The sequence below is a fragment of the Sphaerodactylus townsendi genome, linkage group LG17, assembly GCF_021028975.2.
Source record: "Sphaerodactylus townsendi isolate TG3544 linkage group LG17, MPM_Stown_v2.3, whole genome shotgun sequence".
In the NCBI taxonomy this organism is placed as follows: Eukaryota; Metazoa; Chordata; class Lepidosauria; order Squamata; family Sphaerodactylidae; genus Sphaerodactylus; species Sphaerodactylus townsendi.
In genome coordinates, this window is record NC_059441.1 from 19,860,185 (window position 1) to 19,881,122 (window position 20,938).

Below are 20,938 nucleotides of genomic sequence, written 5' to 3' on the forward strand. Positions count from 1 at the left end.
TTGGGGAAAGGGGAGGATAAAAGTGGGTGGGTGGGTGGGTGGGAGGGAGGGAGGGAGGGAGGGAGGGAGGAAGGAAGGAAGGAAGGAAGGAAGGAAGGAAGGAAGGAAGGAAGGAAGGAAGGAAGGAAGGAAGGAAGGAAGGAAGGAAGGAAGGAAGGAAGGAAGGAGAGGGAGGCCAGCTTATCTACAGACTGTCACTATCCTCAACCTTAGGCCTGACAGAACATCTCTATCTTATTGGCCCTGGCTTCATGACCAGTTTCCACTGGACCCTGATCTGGATGGCCCGGGCTAAGTCAAACTTGTCATTTATTGGAACTAAGCAGGGTCGGCCCTGGTTCGTACTTGGATGGGAGACCACCTAGGAATACCAGGGTCACTATGAAGAGGAGGCAAACCAACTCTGTTCGCCTCTTGTCTGGAAAACCTTTGAGGTTGCCTCAAATTGACTGTGACTTGATGGCTCTTCCCACCACCAGTTTCCACTGGAGGCCGTTTGCAATCTGCTGCTTAAGGGGGCACTTGTTAGCCTACAGTTAGACCACTAAAGCCAACATTTTGAAAAAGGAACAGACTGGATCTAACAGAAACAGCATCCTATCAAGCTAATAAAAAGCAACAGGTGAAGGACAACAGCAACAATATACCTCATCCGGCAAATGAAAGAACGCCTCGATCCCATACACATTCTCATCGAGGACTGTTGGCCCTCTTTCTTCACGGTCCCCGTCTTCAAATCCAAAATCCTCCCTTTAAAAAAGATATGACAAGGAAAGAAGAGCGAAGAGAACGAATGAGAGACAACACCCAAGCGAATTTTAAACTTGGAACCAAGTTCAATAGGTATGTGATATTCCACCTCTCTGTAAAAGTGGGGCAGGCAATTTCATGATGTAAGTACTAGATCGGCAAGTTCACAGTTATAGAATAGAACAGGGGTCTGCAACCTGCGGCTCTCCAGATGTTCATGCACTACAATTCCCATCAGCCCCTGCCAACATGGCCATGCTGGCAGGGGCTGATGGGAATTGTAGTCCATGAGCCTCAGGTTGCAGACCCCTGGAATAGAATCATAGAATCATAGAGTTGGAAGAGACCCCAAGGGCCATCAAGTCCAACCCCCTGCAATGCAAGAGCATGCAATCAAAGCACTCCTGACAGATGGCCATTCAGCCTCTCTTTAAAAACCTCCAAAGAAGGAGACTCCACCACACTTTCAGGTAGTGCATTCCTCTGTCAAACAGCCATGACTGTCAGGAAGTTCTTCCTAATGTTAAGGTGGAATCTCTTTTCCTGCACCTTGAACCCATTACTCTGTGTCCTCATCTCTGCAGCAGCAGAAAACAAGCTTGCTCTCTCAGCAACATGATATCCCTTCAAATATCTAAACATGGCTATCATGTCACCTCTTCACCTTCTCTTCACCAAACTAAACATCCCCTAAGTCTCCCCTCGTAGGGCCTGGATTCCAGACCTTTTACCATTTTGGTTGCCCTCCTCTGGACCCGTTCCAGCCCATGTTGTAGCCAATCAAACGTCTCTGGGGTCCAAGACCACCAACAAGTTCCCCTCCGCAGACCTGAGGGGTCTTTGAGGGCAATATGGGGAGAAGCAGTCATGCATATATGCAGGTCCAAGACCGCTAATACCTTTAAAGGGCTTTAGAGAAACAAAACATCTTGAAAACCGAAGTCTTGCCAATGGAATTGGCCTCGTTTGGCTAAGTTGCTCTCTTGATAGTCTGGGCCTCAAATGTAAAGCTGGACTGAGGTTGACCTACTAGGCAAGATGGCTGCGAATATTTAAAATGAAAGTCACGTTGCAAACTCTGCTACATAAATTATACATAGAAGAGGTAGTTTCTGCTGCCGCTGAAATTCACAGAGAATCGGAGCAGTTTGAACAAGAGAACAACCTCTTGTCCACCCTGAGCACTGCACTCTGTGAAACAACGTCAAAGGTGTTAATACACCGCTGCAAAATCCCCCATTTGTAGGAGTGGGGGGAATCAGCTAACGAACTAGCGCGGTGGTGGCGAACCTTTGGCACTCCAGATGTTATGGACTACAATTCCCATCAGCCCCTGCCAGCATGGTCAATTGGCCATGCTGGCAGGGGCTGATGGGAATTGTAGTCCATAACATCTGGAGTGCCAAAGGTTCGCCACCATGGAATTGGTGCGTTTTGCAAACCTGGGTTAGTCATCGCACATGTTTGCAGCAAGAAAATCAACGAAAATCTCAGTAATCTAAATGCAGAAATGCCACAGCCTTCTTTCCTGGCCGAGTCACACCCCGCCAGCTTATAAAACTTCCCTTCTTTCTTCTTCCAGACAGTTATGAGCTTCATAATTGCCTCCATCTGATCTTCTGGCACAGAACACCTTACCAGCGCATGCTACCAGCACTCCTATTTGCAATCATGACATCTTTCCATTGGAATGCCTTTTAAAAATGTCTCAGAGGTCAACCCACGAGCCAGATATTGCCCTCAATTATATCCCCACGCACCCCAGTGACCTGCTTTTTGGACTGACTCAGAAGGCTATTTATGACAAAAAGGAAGAGATGACTTCAAACCATTTGTTTTTCATTGTTACAGTTTGCTAAACTGAGACCTGGAGGACTCTCATTATAGCTGATGAAGACAGTCATCATTCCAGGCCTCAGACCACAAGGAGCCTCTGGCCCATTATGCGTGGCACGCTTTTGGTGGCGCTCCTCGCCCTGCAAAGGATCCCTGCTGTCTGCCGTGCAGCCATGATCACATGCGTGGCTGTCTGCTTCCACTTGAAAGGCAAGATATCACCTTTTAAAAGGTAATATTTCGAATCAAATACCTTTAATGGCATATAAATAATTCAACATCAACATGAACATCAACACCACAAGGTAACAACAGCCTTTACAACTTCGGGCGAGTTAAAATAACGGCATTAAAAAATTTAGCCGCGGCTTCCAACAACTCGTAGCTGCGGCTATTTAAAAGATATATAACCTTCTGGTTATCTGTAATACCTTCGTTCCCTTGCAAGAAAGGAATTATGTGCTTCTTCCTCTCTATCTCACAGAAGGGACAATTCAACAGCATGTGAGATACTGTTTCCACAGAGCCCATACGACACGGGCATTTCCTGTCTTTATGTGGAATTCCAAGGTGGCGTCCAAGACTAAGGGAAGGTAATATTTGAAGGTCAACATCTATCTATCTGTCCGTCCGTCCGTCCGTCCGTCCGTCCGTCCGTCCGCCCGCCCACCCTCATCCTCATCCTCATCCATATCCTCATCCTCATCTTCATCATCTCCTGTAAGCAGAATAACAAGCAGAATGTAGAAGAAGAAGAAGAAGAGGAGGAGGAGGAGGAGGAGGAAGAAGAAGAGTAGTTTGGATTTATATCCCCCCTTTCTCTCCTGTAGGAGACTCAAAGGGGCTTACAATCTCCTTGCCCTTCCCCCCTCACAACAAACACCCTGTGAGGTGGGCGGGGCTGAGAGAGCTCCGAAAAGCTGTTACTAGCCCAAGGTCACCCAGCTGGCGTGTGTGGGAGTGCACAAGCTAATCTGAATTCCCCAGATAAGCCTCCACAGCTCAAGCGGCAGAGCAGGGAATCAAACCCAGTTCTTCCAGACCTGATCTTAACCACTACGCCACTGCTGCTAAACAATGTAGCTTGTGTGCCACTTTAAATAAGAATAGTTATCTTGGTAAAGACCAGCCTTTTTACCTCAGACATCATAAACAAAAGAACTTTACTCATGTTGAAAGAAAAAGTATATATATAAACAAAGTAATACTTATATGTCGATACATTTACAGTTTATCATTTGGTTACAATATGGTTACCAATAGCAAGGACAATTTACAACATTAAACTTACAGTCAGAGACTTTTACACAGCTTTAATTAACAGAACACTGAACAACATCTTTCCTCAGTCAGAGCCAGAGAGCTACAGTCTCCAAAAGTCACTTTTAGAATGTTCGCTGAGCAATCCCAGAATTCCATGGCTGCTGCATGCAAGGCTGTCAAATCCAACAATATTGATATCGTTTATATCGGTATATCGATATTGTTGAGGCTGCTTTTCATTGCTCTTTCATTTTCATGGAAAAGACGGCATTGGATCCCTGAGGGAGGGAATGGTCACACCCATTCTTCTCAGGGATCCATGTCTGGCTTTTCCCTAAAAAAAGGCAAAAGCAACAAAAAGCAGCCTCAACAATATTGATGTATCGATATAACTAATATCAATATTACCTTTAAAGGGCTTTAGAGAAACAAAACAGGCAAGCTTCATCTTGCCTCTTGACTGCACTGACCCAGAAGCCGGGAAACCCCACAGCAAGAGGGAAACCTTGTGGTTTCCCCTCTCCCGCAAACTGCAGGGCGCCCAGGATCTATGGCGGTGCAACTTTAATGGTGTCAATACAAGAATCTCTGCCCTGCAGGAAGCATACACTCGATGCGGGGCAGAACACCAGTGTATAATTGGCCTCTTGGAGGACATCAGTTTTGCTCCACGCTATATGGGGCAGGAAGTACCAATAGGTACACTAGGAAGAACTTCCTGATAGTGAGAGCGGTTCTTCAGTGGAACAGGATTTCTTGGGAGGAAGCGGGGAGCCATGCAGAGGCAGAGACTGGGATAAAATATTTGAGAAGGAATCAAGACAGCGCTCAATTCAGACCAAAGATTTGGTCTCTTGCAGTAGCCGGGGCTCCTTTTTTCTCCCAGCCTGGTGCTCTGGCACACGCCCATTTCAACACAATAGAAGCAACGTCTTCAAAACTCAGCATGTCAAATTTCACAGGCTGATAATCAAACGCAGAGCCATTTTTACGGTCTGTTTTTTTCCATTCCCTCTGACAATTCCCACTAGGGCAGCTCAATCCAGCTCGTCGCTCAAAGCCTGGATTCTCGTGTTCTTTTCAATTTAATAGAATCTCCCTTCAGAGCCAAAACGTTCCGAGGGAAGGCATATGGAGCGGACTGCAAGCCAGTTCTCGTGGGATTCCCCCCAAATAGTACATCAGCATTCCATACGTGCTGCACCTCAGGCTGCTAAAATTCCACAACCGACAAAAAAGGTTCAAACGCAGACCATCTACATAGCTGAAACCAATTACACAATGTTATCTCGGTTACATTCATGCCAACAGGATTGCATCCATTGGGTTTACTACTGTAAATTTCATCTCTGATTAGAGAGAGAGCAGGTGGTAACTCGTTTGCATCCCTGCTTTGCAATTACTCCTCCACACCACTAGAGATGCTATGGGACCACTTTCGTTGAGATTCACAGCAGCTATGGGAATGGTCCAGGCTGCTCCCATCTATGTCCCTTTCCGCATGGGCCAAAAACCGTGCCCTAGGGACGGAAAAAACGCCATCCCTAGGGAGCTGTTCGCATGGGGGGCGCTGTTGTATTGCAGCAGCGCCACCCTCGCTCCCTGAGCGAGGTTTTCCGGAAACAGCGGCTTCCAACCGCTGCCGTGCCAACGGCAGCAGCTGGAAGGCGCCATGTCCCCCACACCATCCCTGCAAGCTTACCTCATCTCCTGGCTTCCGGCTTGTTGCAGAGGCCAGGGGTGTGTGTCCAGAGCCGTCGCCCCAGCCTGTGTGGGTGTTTCCCCTGGCCTCTGCGACGAGCTGGAGGCCAGGGGACGGGGTAAGCTTGCAGGGACGGCGCAACCTGTGTGAAGGCTGCGCCGCCGCCTGATGCCCTCCTGGGACCGTCCATGCGAACGGTCCCAGGGGGGTGCAGAAAGGGCCCAACGTCTCTTCCAGGAGCCCCAGTGAGGCAGAACTCAGGACCAAACAGCCTGTTCCATTTACCAAGGGAGCTGAGATGGATGGCCATCTTTTATTTTTGGACATTGAATGCAATGATTTGGTTTTTTCTTTGCCAAAAAGTCACAGTTGACTTACGACAACTCTGGTTCAGAGGTGGTTTGCCATTGACTGCCTCTGTGTCGTGCCCTTGGTATTCCTTGGAGGTCTTCCATCCAAATACTGAAGGGGTGTGACTGGCCGGCCCTGCTTACCTTCCAAGGTCTGATGAGATCCAGCTAGCCTGGACTATCCTACTTTGATTTGTGATTAATTCTACTCCTCTGTGCCATTTTCCAGAACTAAAATCCTTCGGCCAAGGGGCTATTTGCTCCACAAGCATCCGTACTATTCTTCCATAAAGGTGGGGGGGGGGGGGGTTTCAATCATGAAAACAGCATGGGAGGAAAGGGTTAAGAACCTCCAGCCATCTTTCCTGATCAAATTAATCCCTCTCTATGACTTCATTTAACTGAAAATAAGAGATCGATCACAGATCTTATTAACACTCTCCACCAAGACTCTCAGCTACACAGACCTTTTTTTCTTTTTCCTCCAGTTGAAATGTTAAAAGATCAACCAGTCAGTAGTTTGGACAAAATAACAAAAGAGGACTATGTATTCTCAAGAAGAAAAAAATTGCGACAAGCTGCGTAACAAAAACCAACAGGAACAGAACAAAAATAATTGTTGCAAGCTCCTAAATCCTTTTTGGTTGGGGGTTAGGGGACAAAATGGGGATGGAGAATGACCCAAAGGCAGAAAAACCAGAGGACATTCACCACAGAGAACCAGAGAGTTCTGAGAGAACTGTAACTAGCCCAAGGTCACCCAGCAGGCTTCATGCGGAGGAGTGGGGAATCAAACACGGTTCTCCAAACTAAAATCTACCAGCTCTTAACCACCACACCACACTGGCTAGTTAAGACATGTTCATTTCACCAGGCAATTTCCAGACAGATTTTTTTAAATGTGCAAGGATTTTAAGAGTTTTTGTTTGCCAAGTACTCTTTTTTTAACCTGTTTTTTAAAAATGCATGGCACTCCCCTACTGGTTTTTAGGATGCATCTTATCGTAAGCCTGTAGCAATGTATTTATCTAGCTCTCTTTTAAAGCCTGAGCCCTCCGGGGGAGGGCGATATATAAGCCTAATAAATATAGTATATAAGCCTAATAAATAAATAATAAATTTATTATTTTATTCTTGAATGTTTAGGCTTGGTATAAGTCACTTCATGAACCAGCTGGGTTGAGGACATTTTAAATCAATACCAAAACTTGAAAAACCGCAGGGTTTATTTTTGTGGTTGTTGATCTTTTGCCAAGTTCATTCGAGGTCCTGCGTTAATTGGCAAAACCGTGGAGGTTTATAATAATAATAATAATAATTATTATTATAGATATTATCGCAATTCTAGGTTTTAATCTGACATCTCATTAGCCTAAAACCATCCGTAAAGTGCCAAAGAAGAGAGCTAATTTTGCCAGAGTTCACAAGATTAGATGGCATAGATTAGATCAATAGCAACCCTGTGGAAAGGAACAAGGCAAAGTTTAGCAGCCACTGGGCCGTTACAGCGCAGGTTTCGGCCTGCTTCTGAGTTGGTCCAGCACACTGATAGGAATGCATCTTGCAGACTAATAAAAGTAGCAAAGGAGGGGGAAAGAAACTCTTCTTCTTTGCAAACCTGGAGGACACGATTCAGTGGGATTTAGGGCTTTTAAAAAATCAACAGCATGCCCACCTTTTCCAGAAGAATCCCAAGAACACCTTCCAAAATGTTACACAAATGTTAAATACAATAACAATTCGCTTCACACAGAAGCGTATCTAGGAAAAAAGTAGCCCGGTGCAAAATCTGAGTTGTCTGCCCCCCACCCCGTATGGGGGGGTGGCCTTCCCCACCATGCCCAAACAACATTTTTTTGCACCAGGTCTTGAAGTCAGTGTATGGACCCGGAGGGAAGGAGGAGGGGCATGGGGGGGGCAGAGGCGTATCTAGGCAAACTGGCGCCTGGGGACAAAACCTGAGTTTGGCGTCCCCCCCGTATGAGCGGCCACCCTCCCCCACCACAACCAAACAATGATTTTTTGCACCAGCTCACAAAACACCTCCCACCCCCAGCATAACATACATGGCTCTCTCCCCACCAACTCTCTTTCCTAATTTTGTTCTCATACCAACCCTATGAGGTAGGTTATTATCCTGAGAAACAGCTCCAAGCCAGTGCAAGTGGGTATTAAGCATGTAAGCAGACGGGACCGTCTGACCCTGCATGTCCCAGTTCGGCCTCTGCGCTCGGCGGACGCCAATCTTCTGGTGGTCCCCGGCCCCTAATTGATGCAGCTGGCCTCCACCAGGGCCAGGGCTTTTACAGCCCTGTCCCCAGCCTGGTGGAACGCTCTCCCTCCAACTGTCTGGGCCCTGTGGGATCTTGGCGAGTTCCGCAGGGCCTGTAAGACTGAGCTGTTCCATCGGGTCTTTGGAGAAGCTGGCCGCTGATGGCGCCCCCTCTCTCCCTCTTTTAACTTCTGCAGCCCTTATTACATCTATGGGCCTCCCTGTCTCCCTCTCGAGAGGGGCTTTTTAGATCGTTTGGACGCTATATTTTGTACACTGTGTTTTAAATGGTTTTAATTACTTAATGTTTAGAGCCCTAGTTATATTGTATCTTAATTTAGATTTATGAGGGTGCTCTATTTGTTAAGAGATTCAAGACTAGGTTGTTTATGTTGTACACCGCCCAGAGCCCTTTGGGGCTGGGCGGTATAAAAGTTTAGTATGATGATGATGATGATGATGATGATGATGATGATGATGATGATGATGATGATGATGATGATGATGATGTCATCTACATAGCAGTCCCCGATGACAGCAGGGTCATTGAAAAAGAATATGAGAAAGTCACTAGATACCGCGATTTGAAAATCGAGCTTCAGTGTCTATGGCACAAACCAGCTGAGGTTGTCCCAGTGGTAATCGGCACGCTGGGCGCCATCCCAAAAACACTAGGGCAGCACTTGAAACATCTTCGAATTGACAAAATTAACATCTGTCATTCAGAAGGCAGCCCTTGCTGGGATCCGCACGAATACTACGCCGATACATTACTATTTCCTAGGCCTCTGGGTGAGGTTCGAATTGTAATGAAGGCCAACAACCAGCTAAAGATCTGGCAGCTGTGAAATCTACAATAACAACAACAACAACAATAATAATAAATCTCTCACAAATCACCCCCAGCAAAACATTTACCAAACAAATGTCAGCATCATCTCTCACAAAACACCTCCAGTGGAATCGACCCCCAAACAGCATCACTTTCAACGGTGTTTAAACTAGGAAGTCCAGATTCTCCTTTTAAATCCACCTTAAAGGGAGAATCTGGGATCCCCAGTTAAAACAACATTGAAAGTGTTAAAACAACATTCTCCCCCACTCTGAAACAGCATCATTTTCAATGTTTAAACTGTGGACTTCACATTCTCCCTTTAAGTCCATGCCAAAGGGGGTGGATTTAAAAGGAGAATATGGGGAAATTTGGAGTATGCCTGCTATCAGGGGTGCATTAAGCTAGCAGCACCAAAATTTCAGGGTATCTTTAGGAGATGATACCACCCAGGTTTGGTGAAGTTTGGTTCAGGGGATTCAAAATTATGGACCCTCAAATGTGTATCCCACATCTCCCATTAGCTTCCATTGAAAACAATGGGGTATGGGGCACCCCTTTTGGGAGTCCATAACTTTGGATCCACTGAACCAAACCTCACCTAACTTGGGTGGTATCATCAGGAGAGTCTCCTAAAAAATCCCTGAAATTTTGGTGCTGCTAGCCTAAAAACTTCGCCCCCTGCAGGCCAAAAACTGAAAAAAACACTAAAAAGTACCAAAAAAACCACGAACGAATCTGAAATTTTTGCGCCCTCCACTAGGGGGTGCCAGGGGACACACGCCCTCCACTAGGGGGTGTACCACCCCCCACATGACTAGATGGCTGCAGCCCAGGGACATTTGATCCCCCTTCCCCTCCCTTGCATGCCACACCTCCCTCCCTCCCCTCCCTCACCCCCTTTCCCTTGCATGCCACCCCTCCCTTCCCTCTCCGCTAGGGTGGGTGGGCCATGTCCAGATGCCAGTCCCCCTTCCCCTCCCTCCCCTCCATTGCATGCCACCCCTGGCTTCACACCAGATGGAATCTTACACTGCTGGAAGAGATTCTCCCCCTTCCTCTCCTCCCGAATCATTACAAACATTCTCCTATGACCTCTTCCTCAACATATCCAAATCATGATAAACCACAGAGAATCTCCAGGCGACCCGATGACCCATGGACCCAGTTCCCAATGGAACCGTTTGGTCCGCCATCTGTTCTGGAGCCGGCGGTGATCTCACTGGATTGCAACCATTTGTTTAAATGGCTGTGTCATCTTGATGGGAAGCTGCCACAGCACAGCGGAAGTGTGGATTTATAATTGAGGGCAATAAAGCAAAAGGAAAGAGGACCGAGATGATTGGGGGGATATTTATGGATGTCCTTGGCATAAGCCACAGTCAGTTCGGAGCAAACTGGAGCAAACTGGAGCATTTTTAGTTTGCCTTGTCTGTCCCTCCGCCCCAAGAATGCCCATTCAGGTGACTTCTTCATTTTTGTTTCTTGTTCAGAACGGCACGAGGGATTTGCATACTGTTTTGCATCTGACTAATCAATCTAGATCCTATCATCTCTCCAAAACATCTAAAGAGCAAACACGCCTCATCCTGATGAAATTAGAAAAAACAACAACTAGATGTGCTTTCAGGGTCTTACAACAGAGCTATTTTTAGCGATCCCATCGCCTCTGCAATACTGAGCAGAGCGTTGCTGCAGTTGGGACAACACAGCTGGAATTGGACCAAGCACATAATTCAGATTTCATGTTGAAAGGCTGCTGGGCTGAGAAAGGGGAAAAACAGAGCAATATATCAGATGAGCTGTAAGCGTCCCTCGCTGCGGGCTTCCTCCAGGACATGCTGTTTGCAAACTCTCCTTCAGGGATCTGTTTGCCACGAAGCCCTGGACAGCGGCCCCAAGATGACTCTGGGTGCTACAGGAAGCTCTGAGGACTATTCCACAGGCACAAACATTGACTCGATGAGAGCCTCTTCCAGGCTGTCTGTCTGATCCACCTGAACTGAGCGCACATCCGATAATCCGTTGGCAGAATGAATGGCTGAGAACAGGCAAAACGTTTTTCAGACAAATTTGTCCATTACCACGATTCTCACTGTGGAATTTCTGATAACTCCAGGGGTCCCCCCCCCTCCCACTTCCCCACTCATAACACAATTATTGATTTGGAGGAGAAGAGTAGAAGAGAAGAGTTTGGATTTATACCCCACCTTCCTGTCCTGCAAGGAGACTCAAGGTGGCCTACCAGCTCCTTTCCCTTCCTCTCCCCACAACAGGCACCTTGTGGGGTAGGTGGCGTTGAGAGAGTTCAGAGAGAACTGTGACTGGCCCAAGGACACCCAACAGGCTTCATGGGGAAGAGGTGGGGATTAAGCCTCTCCCAGAGTTATGTTAGACTAGGACAGGGGAGATCTGAGTTCAAATTCTCAATGGCCCAATGAGCCATGAAGTTTATTTGGAGGAGGAGGAGGAGGAATCTGGATTTATATTGCACCTTTCTCTCCTTTAAGGAGACTCAAGGTGGCTGACAAGCTCCTTTCCCTTCCTCTCCCCACAACAGGTACCTTGTAAGGTAGGTGGGGCTGAGAGAGTTCCAAAGAACTGTGTCTAGCCCAAGGTCACCCAGGAAAGTAGGAGTGCTCTTAACCAGTACAACACGCTGGTTCTCAGGGGGTGAATATTTGGTGAATATTTAGCCTTATTGTGGTGGAAAGTGCCGTCAGGTCACAACTGACTTATGGTGACGCTATAGGATGATCAATGCTAGAGACATTCAGAGATGGCCAATGCCTCCCTCCACATAGGCCGAGAGTTCATAGACAACTGTGGCTGACCCAAGGTCACCCAACATGATTCATATGGAGGAGTGGGGAACTGAACCCGGTTCTCTAGACTAGGGTCTGTGGTTCTTAACTATTACACAACACAGGTTCTCTTGGCTTTGGTCTGTACGAAAAACTATTAAAGCATGAGCTTCTATAGCAAGGTTTTCAGAACTGTTTTTCAGGGAATTCTGTGGCTTCTTGGAAGCACATCAGAGATTCCTTAATGAGTAATAACAGAATGCTTCCTTGGAAAACCACGGGTGCCCACAATGCATCCTTGCAATACATAGCCACAGAAGAATGCTGACTGTGTACACTTGGTTCAAACAGTGAGGCCCCATGAGAAAGACTCGCATGAACCACATATGCACCTTACAACAGACATCTGGAATGACCAGGGAATCCATGGCATGTGTAGAGTGTTCCCTGAGAGTCACAATGCAGCACAGTGCTGGATCTTAGGGCATATTTGGAGGGCACATGATATAGGACCCTTGCTGAAAGGTTACCTGGTGCATGGATGAAAGTGTTGAATTTGACAGCCTTGCATGCAGCAGGGATGGAATTCTGGGACAGCTCAGCAAAGATTCTAAAAGTGACAGTTGGAGACTCTGACTCTGACAGAGGAAAGATGTTGTTCAGTGTTCTGTTAACTAAAGCAGCAGTGGCGTAGGAGGTTAAGAACTCGTGTATCTCCACTCTGCCGCCTGAGCTGTGGAGGCTTATCTGGGGAATTCAGATTAGCCTGTACACTCCCACACACGCCAGGTGGGTGACCTTGGGCTAGTCACAGCTTCTCGGCGCTCTCTCAGCCCCACCTACCGCACAGGGTGTTTGTTGTGAGGGGGGAAGGGCAAGGAGATTGTAAGCCCCTTTGAGTCTCCTGCAGGAGAGAAAGGGGGGATATAAATCCAAACTCTTCTTCTTCTTCTTCTAAAGCTATGCAAAAGCCTCTGACTGAAAGTTGAACACTGTAAACTATGCTTGTCATTGGTAACCAATTGTAACAAAAGGATGAACTGCAAATGTATCAACATATAAGTGTTACTTTGTTTATATATACACTTTTTCTCTCAGTATAAGTAAACTTCTTTTGTTTATGATTTCTGAGGTAAGAAGGCTGGTCTTTACCAAGATAACTGTTCTTATTTAGAGTGGCATGAAAGCTACATTCTGCTTGTTGTTCTGCTTACAGGATTACACACACACACGAACCTATTGACCTGGAGATTCACGATGGCAGCATTTCAATGTAATAAATAACGTATCTTCTAGAACAGTGGTGGCGAACCTATGCCACGGGTGCCAGAGGTGGCACTCAGAGCACTCCCTGTGGGCCCGCACAGAGTGCCCCCCCCCCACACATCTAGGCTGGCCTGGGCCGCTGGGCTCGATTATTAGCATTAAACCCAAGACCTAGTTTTGGGGAAGCAGTGTAGGTAACCCTGTTAAACCCCACTGATCTTCATGTGAAGAACTAACGCACGATCGTTTACCTGGGAGTAAGCTCGGTTGCTGGCAATGGGGCTTGCTTCTGAGTAAACCCTCCTAGGATCGTGATTCATCCGTTGGAAGAGTTGCACGGTTGCTTCAAAGCAAAGCCACCGACTACCACCAAGCTTACTCCTGAGTAACACATGCCTTGGAGCCAACTGTTTTTTCTAAACTAAGACCTCAGTATTCAGGTTAAATTGCCATGTTGGCACTTTGTGATAAATAAGTGGTTTTGGGTTGCAATCTGGGCACTCGGTCTCGAAAAGGTTTGTCATCACTGTTCTAGAAGCTGACATTACTGAGTAAGCGCTCTTTGGGGCAACTGTGGGAGTAGAAACTCTACCCCACCATCACTGGAATGCCTCATCTCCATCCAATTTTACCTTTCATTTCATACAAGGAATTATTAGCATCACACCTCAGTGGTTTTCAAACCTCCTGTCTCCAAGGAACACTTCCCACAGAGAACCGGCTGCTGAGGAAACAGGCTAGCCTGGGTATCTGGGTCGGGGGGCCCTGGAGCATAAGGAAACAGATAACCTGCAAAGCTAGACCTCCACTTTCCACAACAGATCTCCACTCACGAAGATAAATTCTGCTACAGTAAGGAGAATTTTCATGGGCCTTTTCTGCCCCTGTTGCAAGCTGACTTCAAGAGTAGTCAGAACTGGACTTGGTGTCCCAGTCATGGCCTTACAGCGCAGGCACGTCGAATACATTTGTTACGAGTGCCGGATATGATGCAACATCAGGCTACCTGGCACGCTATGTACAAACCCTGAGTAACAACAACATTATCAGTATTTTCAGTGAGCTGACAAGCAAAGCAGGAAAGCAACAGCCAGCTGGTTTTACCTCTCACATCTGGGCAAGAAAAGACATCCTCCCTTTATAAGTATAGACATTTTTATTTTTATTTTATTATTTTTATTATTTAAACTTTTATACCGCCCCATCCCCGAGGGGCTCTGGGCGGTGTACAACATAAAACATAAAATAAATAAATTATTAAAACCTTTAAAACAGCGATAACAATGACAATAATAATAATAATAGTAATAATAGAATAATAGAGGCGTCCGATCAACCCCACTTTTAAAATTCTCAGGAAGGGAGGAGGGCGGCAAGTCACATTGGATAGTAGACCCAGATGAAAGGGCCAGCTGGGAAGGCACCATATCAGCTGACACAAGTCTCTCAAAGGCCGAAGTGGAACAGCTCCGTTTACAGGCCCTCGCGGAGACTCATTAAAGTCCACTAGGAGACCGAACAACCGGAGGAACGGTGTTCCACCAGGCGGAGGGCCAGAGCCGTAAAGGCCCTGGCCAGCGTGGAGGCCAAGCGCGCATCATCCCGAGGGAGCCAGGGACCCACTAATAAATTGGCCTCTACTGGCTGGAAGAGGCCGTTGCAGGGACATATGGGGTGATGCAGTCCAGGAGATCACGAGGGTCCCAGGCAGCGTAAGAGCGCTTGAAAGAGTCAACACCGAGTACAGCTTGAAGATGATCTGGGAACTCCTACACAGGAGCCAATGCAGCTGAGCGCAACACAGGCCTGAACTATGAGTCGTAGAATACGGCTGCCTGTGGAAGTAAGCGCGCCGCTGCATGTTGGACCAGTTTTAATCTCCGGATCAAGCGCATAAGGGAGACCAGCTACGTTAGAGTGAGTTACAATAGTCTAATCTGGAGGAATTTGACCGTTAAGTGGATCACAGTGGCTAGGTTTAAGCTTGGGAGAGGAAAGAGGCCAGCCGTTCGGGCCTAGGCGAAAGGTGGAAAAAAGGCAACCCGGGTTATATGGGCCACCTGGGTCTCCATTGAGAGAGACAAAATCCAGGTGGACCCCAGATTCTTGCGCACGGAGGGTCGGCGCCAATGTGACCCCCTCCCACACCCGGTGGCTGGAAAATCCCTGTCCCCACCCCTCACGCGGCCAAGCCAGAGGGATCTCCGTCTTTGATGGGTTCAGTTTTAACCTGCTCTGCGCAACCAACCAGCAACAGCCTCCAAACAGTGCTGGAGAGTAGCAGGGGGGGCGTGACCGCTCCCCTCCATCCAACAGAATGAGCTGCGTGTCATCAACGCATACTGATGACAGGTCAGTAAAACTCCGTACCAGTCGGGCGAGGGGTGCATATAGATATTAAATAGCAGCCGGGGGATAAGTAAAGCCCCTGGGAATTTTACACCGCCAATTAAGCGGGCACTTCCGGAAGGCCTGATCCCGCACCTCACCGCTGACTCCGACCCCGGAGGAAGCTTGAGGCAATCCACTGAAGGACAGTGCCGCGCGCGGAGGCAACCAGAAGCGGTGGGTGCAAAAGGTGCGTGTCGACCATCAAGCGCTAACGGTAAAGATCTAACAAAACCAGCAGCGCCGATCCGCTTCGGTCGAGGCTGAATACTGAGGTGAATTATCTGCTTGGCGGCGGCGAGAACAGTCTCCGTCCCATGCCCAACACGGAAGCGGACTGGAAGGGGTCGAAGGCCGATGTGTCATCCAGGAAACCTTGAAGCTGCTCCAACACCACTCTCTCAATTACCTTCCCAAGAAATGAAGATTGAAGCGGGGGGCGGTAATTGGCCAGATCTCTCGGATCTAGCGGTGGTGCTTTTAAAGAGTGGAAGGCGGACCACTGCCTCCTTCAACCCATCCGGGAAGACTCCCTTGCTCGAGGGAGCCATTGATGATACTCAACAGATGGGGTGCGTAGCTCCCACCCTGCAAGTTTTTACAAGCCAGGATGGGCGCGGATCAGAGGACAGGTAGTTGGTCTAACAGCTTTTAGCCAGTTAGGGCCCTGCTCGACGGCGGCTTGAGCAAGGAAAACTGGAGCCCAAACAAAGGAGCCTGAAAGGCGGACAAGGGAGTCTCCAGTTCACTAATTGCTTGCTTAGCTAACGTGGGGGAAGATCACCAGGCCGGGCGTGACGCGACCTTATCATAAAAAAGCTCATAAAAAAAGCCTCACAGCTAATGCTCAATTGTGAATTTGAGGACCTCTCTCCGATAGGGGAGGTTAAAGACCGAATTATGCGAGAATAATTGTGCCGGGCTGGAGCTAGCAGATGCAAAGAGGAGGAGAAGAAAGCCCTCTTAAGCCTCCTTCGTTGCAATACATCTCATAAGAGCTTTCATAAGCGATCCTATAAGATGTTGGAAGCGCCAGCCTCTTCACGAGATTTCCTCCACACTTTTTCGCTCTAAGCGATCTAAGCGCCACGTTTCATATGGCACTTAACTCCTGCATTATATACCAGGAGAAGCGCGCCGAGAAGCGAAGCGTAGAGGAGTTTCGAGGAGCAACAATCTCGATGGCATGGGAGAGCCGGGCCAGAATTCCAGTCCTCCACCTGCTCATCGAGTGTGCGGTGGGTTCAGGAGTCCCGTAGAGCATTCCAGGAAACCAAGTTGGATCCATAATAAGTCTCCAGCGAGCTGAATAAATTAGCCCGTCGCCTAGGCGGAAGTGTTAAGCGGCCGAAGTCCACCCGGACCTTCAGGAACGCAGGATGGTCCGGGACCATGGCACTCTGTTAACAGAGGATACGACCAAGTTCACCCCCGACCCGAAGACCAAATCCAGCGTATGCCCGGCCTCATGAGTGGGGCCAGAGTTTATCAAGGAGAGGCCTAGCGTCGCCATGGATGACACTAGCTCCGCCTTGCGCCGTGCATGAGGCGGTGTAATGGCATGGGCGTTGAAGTCACCCAAGACAATAAGCCTGGGGAACCGCCGCGCCCAGTCCGACACCACCTCAACAGCAACCGCGGCAGGCCCGTCTCCCGGTGCGCGTAGGCTGACCCGGTACACCAGGAGAAGCGGCCAGCCTCTCCTGACCAACCACTTTCGAAAGGCCGGCGCATTTCAATGTCACGGCGATCTCCGGAACGGGGACTGCCCTAAAGGGAATGGTTTCACGGATGAACAAAGCCCCCCCGCCCCCCCACCCCCCGGCCCTGTGTTCGAGATTGGTGGAGACACGCGAAACCCGGTGGCACAACCTCGCCTGAAGGCGGCGGTCTCACCAGCGCGCAGGTTTCGGTGACATGTACAGGTCCACCTGCTGGGCTCCAAGAAAATCCTGGAGCACCTTGGTCTTGTATTGATGGACCTGGCGTTGATCAACACCAAAGGGGCCGAAGCCAAGGTATCCCTGATCCCAACCACCATCGTCGCGCCGGGATAGGTCGGAGGTCAGAAGGTGAGCGAGCATAACCATATCTCGTACGCCTTCTATCATATGGCCACCGCCTACTGCAATATCTTCCCCGTCCCATCAGCACAGGGATCCCTAGCCCCAAAGTTGGTGCCCCCATGACTCTGCCAACGTCCCTCCACCGAAAGCCTGACTAACTAAACTAAACCCCCACTAAAAGGTGTCCCAGTTCTGCTAATAAATACTACTAGCCTAAATTACAGCTAGACTACAATCGAGCTGGGTGACTTCCTATATCAAATATAGAATTAAATATCTAAATAACCCACCCCCTAACTCAACACTAACAATACAATCAATACAATCTATGACAAGTCAAATCACTACACTCCTACTGTACTACCCTCTCATATACTCATCTAGATTATAAACATAATTAAACACAATCAGAAAGTTAGGAAGAGATGGGCTAAGAGGGTATTAAATAACAAAAAGGAGTTGCTGCCACCAGATCTCCACGCCCTTTCTGCACATGCAAAATAATGCATTTTCAATCCACTTTCCAATTTTACCGTGCAGAATAGCAAAATCCACTTTCAAACAATTGTGAAAGTGGAATGAATGCACATTATTCTGCAAGAAAGGGGCATTAATTTTTCCATTGGATTGATATTACTCAATGGTAGAATTACCCAGGCTTATATTAGCACCTGTTTAAGGTAGTTACAAAATGGAGTGGGCATTCACTTCAATAATCTGAGCACCATTCAAAGACATGAGATTTAAAACCTTTTCAGGGGGAGCCAACCGCATGCTCTCTGCGTTCTCCCAATGTACAAAGTCGCCATTTTGTCCAAACAGCCAAACACACACTTTGCAAATGAATCCAAATCATGAACAACGTGTTATTCTGTTTGTGCATAATGAAGTCAGAAAATACAGCACTTTTGTTATTTGAAGAACACAAAGGCTCATTCTGCACATGCAGAATAATGCACTTTCAAACTGCTTTCAGTGCTCTTTGAAGCTGTGTGGAATAGCAAAATCCACTTGCAAGCAGTTGTGAAAGTGGTTTGAAAATGCATTATTTTGCGTGTGCGGAAGGGGCCAATGAGATTGGATTTATATCGTGTCTTTCTCTCCTGTAAGGAGACTCATGGCTTACAAGCTCCTTTTCTTTCCTCTCCCCACAACAGACACCTTGTGGAGGTAGGTGGGGCTGAGAGAGCGCCGAAGAACAGTGACTTGCCCCAGATCACCCAGCAGGAATGTACGAGTTGCAGAAACACATCTGGTTCACCAGATAAGAGTCCACTGCTCATGTGGAGGAGTAGGGAATCAAACCCGGCTCTCCAGATTAGCATCCACCTGCTCTTAACCACTACACCACGCTGGCTTTTTGGACAAAACAGAAAGTATCATGCTGGCTAGTTGGCCAAAACAAAAAAACATACTGGGATCTTCTGAGGTCACACCTACTCCTGAGTAGGTGCAAATGGATTTTTCCTATCCCCAAAGTATACCCTGAGATTCTCTCTCAAAACCTGGTCATCTGTTTTTAAGGGCCATCAGCTGTCCTGAACCAACAGGAAAGCCAGGATGTAAATGTTTTAATAATTATGTAACAGAACTATAAAAGCTAGGATTCTCCAGAAAGTTTTCTGCTTACACAAAAAAAACTCTTGGTTTTCCAAGAATCTTTCCCTTTCAACTAGGGCAACAAGCCAGTATGTATGGAAACAGTTCTTTTTAAAAAAAATAACATTCTAATTATTAAATGTGCCAGAAAACTCATAAAAATAGGTGTCATGTGCCGATGTGGTAGTGCAGAAAAGGAAATGCCAAGTCTCCGACATCCCTCAGCTATACCCAGGACACAGCTCAACGCTTCTGCAGCCAAAAGTGGAGGGGGGTGGGTGGGTTTGAAGCCTTTGAGGTTCAACATTAAACATTTTTCTACACCCTCTGAGATAATGTGGCAGCGTTGGGGTTTTCCGAGCAATTTCTCTCATGAGAATTGTCGAACTGCTGATTCCAATTCTCGCCCCTCCTTGCAAGCAGACATTTGATCCTGGGTCCAGAACAGCAGGCCAAGCGCCGCTGCTCTGGTTCATACCATCTCCCCTAGGATCCTGTTTCCAACACAGACCAGCCAGATGCCCCCAGAAGGTCAAAGGCAGGGCACTAAAGTGAAGGCTTTCCCTGTGGCCTGTCTTCTCTCAGCCCATGGCGGTTTTGTTTAGATGCTTCAACACAGCCACACCTTGTCATCATGTGCTCAAGATAGCAGAGTCAGAGGGCTACCAGGAAATGACCCATGCAGTGATGAAACCCAGACTGCTTAGCTTCAGCAAGGTGGCTACAAACCTTGGGGTAGTGGTGTAGTGGTTAAGAGCAGGTGCACTCTAATCTGGAGAACCGGGTTGGATTCCCTGCTCTGCCACTTGAGCTGTGGAGGCTTATCTGGGGAACTAGATTTGCCTGTGCACTCCAGCACAAGCCAGCTGGGTGACCTTGGGCTAGTCACAGTTCTTTGGAGTTCTCTCAGTCCCACCTGCCTCACAGGGTGTTTGTAGTGGGGGGAAAGGCAAAGGAGATTGAAGCCCCTTTGAGTCTCCTTATAAATCCAAACACCACCACAATTACTACCACTACGACGACGACTTTTTCGCTTCAGCAAGGTGGCTAAACACCTTCCTAAGAACAACTACTCTGGCAGAAAGCTACCTCCATAATGTGAAGAAGCAAATTTTGCAAGTTGTCGTGCATCGTTTGAAGAAACATTCTTCTTCTCATCATGTGACTCAAAGGACATGTGCTTGCAGGTCAGCGGTCTCCAATGTTGTCTGGAAATTAAATATGGCTCCCAGGTCTACCTTAGCTGGATTGCCCAAGCGGACCAGATCTCATCAGTTCTCGGAAGCTCAGCTGTAGTTAGAGTTTGGAAGGGAGACGTCCCAGAAAATCCAGGTTTGCTACACAGTGTAAAGGATTCAGTGGTGTTGATGAGCGGGTCAGCCGCCTGGCCTTGACTACATTCCACAACCCGGGCGATGGGCCAGCTTCTGCGGCGGAGACCTTATCTCTGCGAGGGAGATGAGACCTACGTTCCCATGGGAAGCCGGGAGGGGGATGGGATGGACAGAGTTATAACCTGTGCTTCTGGCGGGAGATCTTATTCCTGCCACGGCGTGTACGTGAGCTTTCTAGGATGTCTGAATAAACGGTCTTTACACCCAAAAAAGCCTTTTATTTCTGCTTCTATGCGGAATTCCCTTACATTGTGGCAGGAATCAATGTCGTTCATCTATCTTCCTAGATGCAGTGGACCTCTGGTGTCTCCGGCATGGACGGAGGTTGAATCTTCCTGTGGAAGGTTCGGTAGCCCCCAAAGAGGGCTCCGAGCTCTCCCTTCTGGATTTGGAGGAACCGGTGGGAGAAGCGGGTT

At 47.9% G+C, this 20,938-nt stretch overlaps 1 protein-coding gene across 2 annotated transcripts in view; it reads right to left on the minus strand.

Moving 5' to 3' along the window:
• Positions 1-20,938, minus strand: part of ARNT2 (aryl hydrocarbon receptor nuclear translocator 2) — a 141,229-nt gene that overhangs the window by 74,930 nt on the left and 45,361 nt on the right. For both annotated transcript variants that reach the window (XM_048481683.1, XM_048481684.1), the window contains one exon: positions 648-750. In XM_048481683.1, the coding sequence (XP_048337640.1) occupies positions 648-750 (103 nt within the window). The remainder of the gene's footprint in view (positions 1-647; positions 751-20,938) is intronic.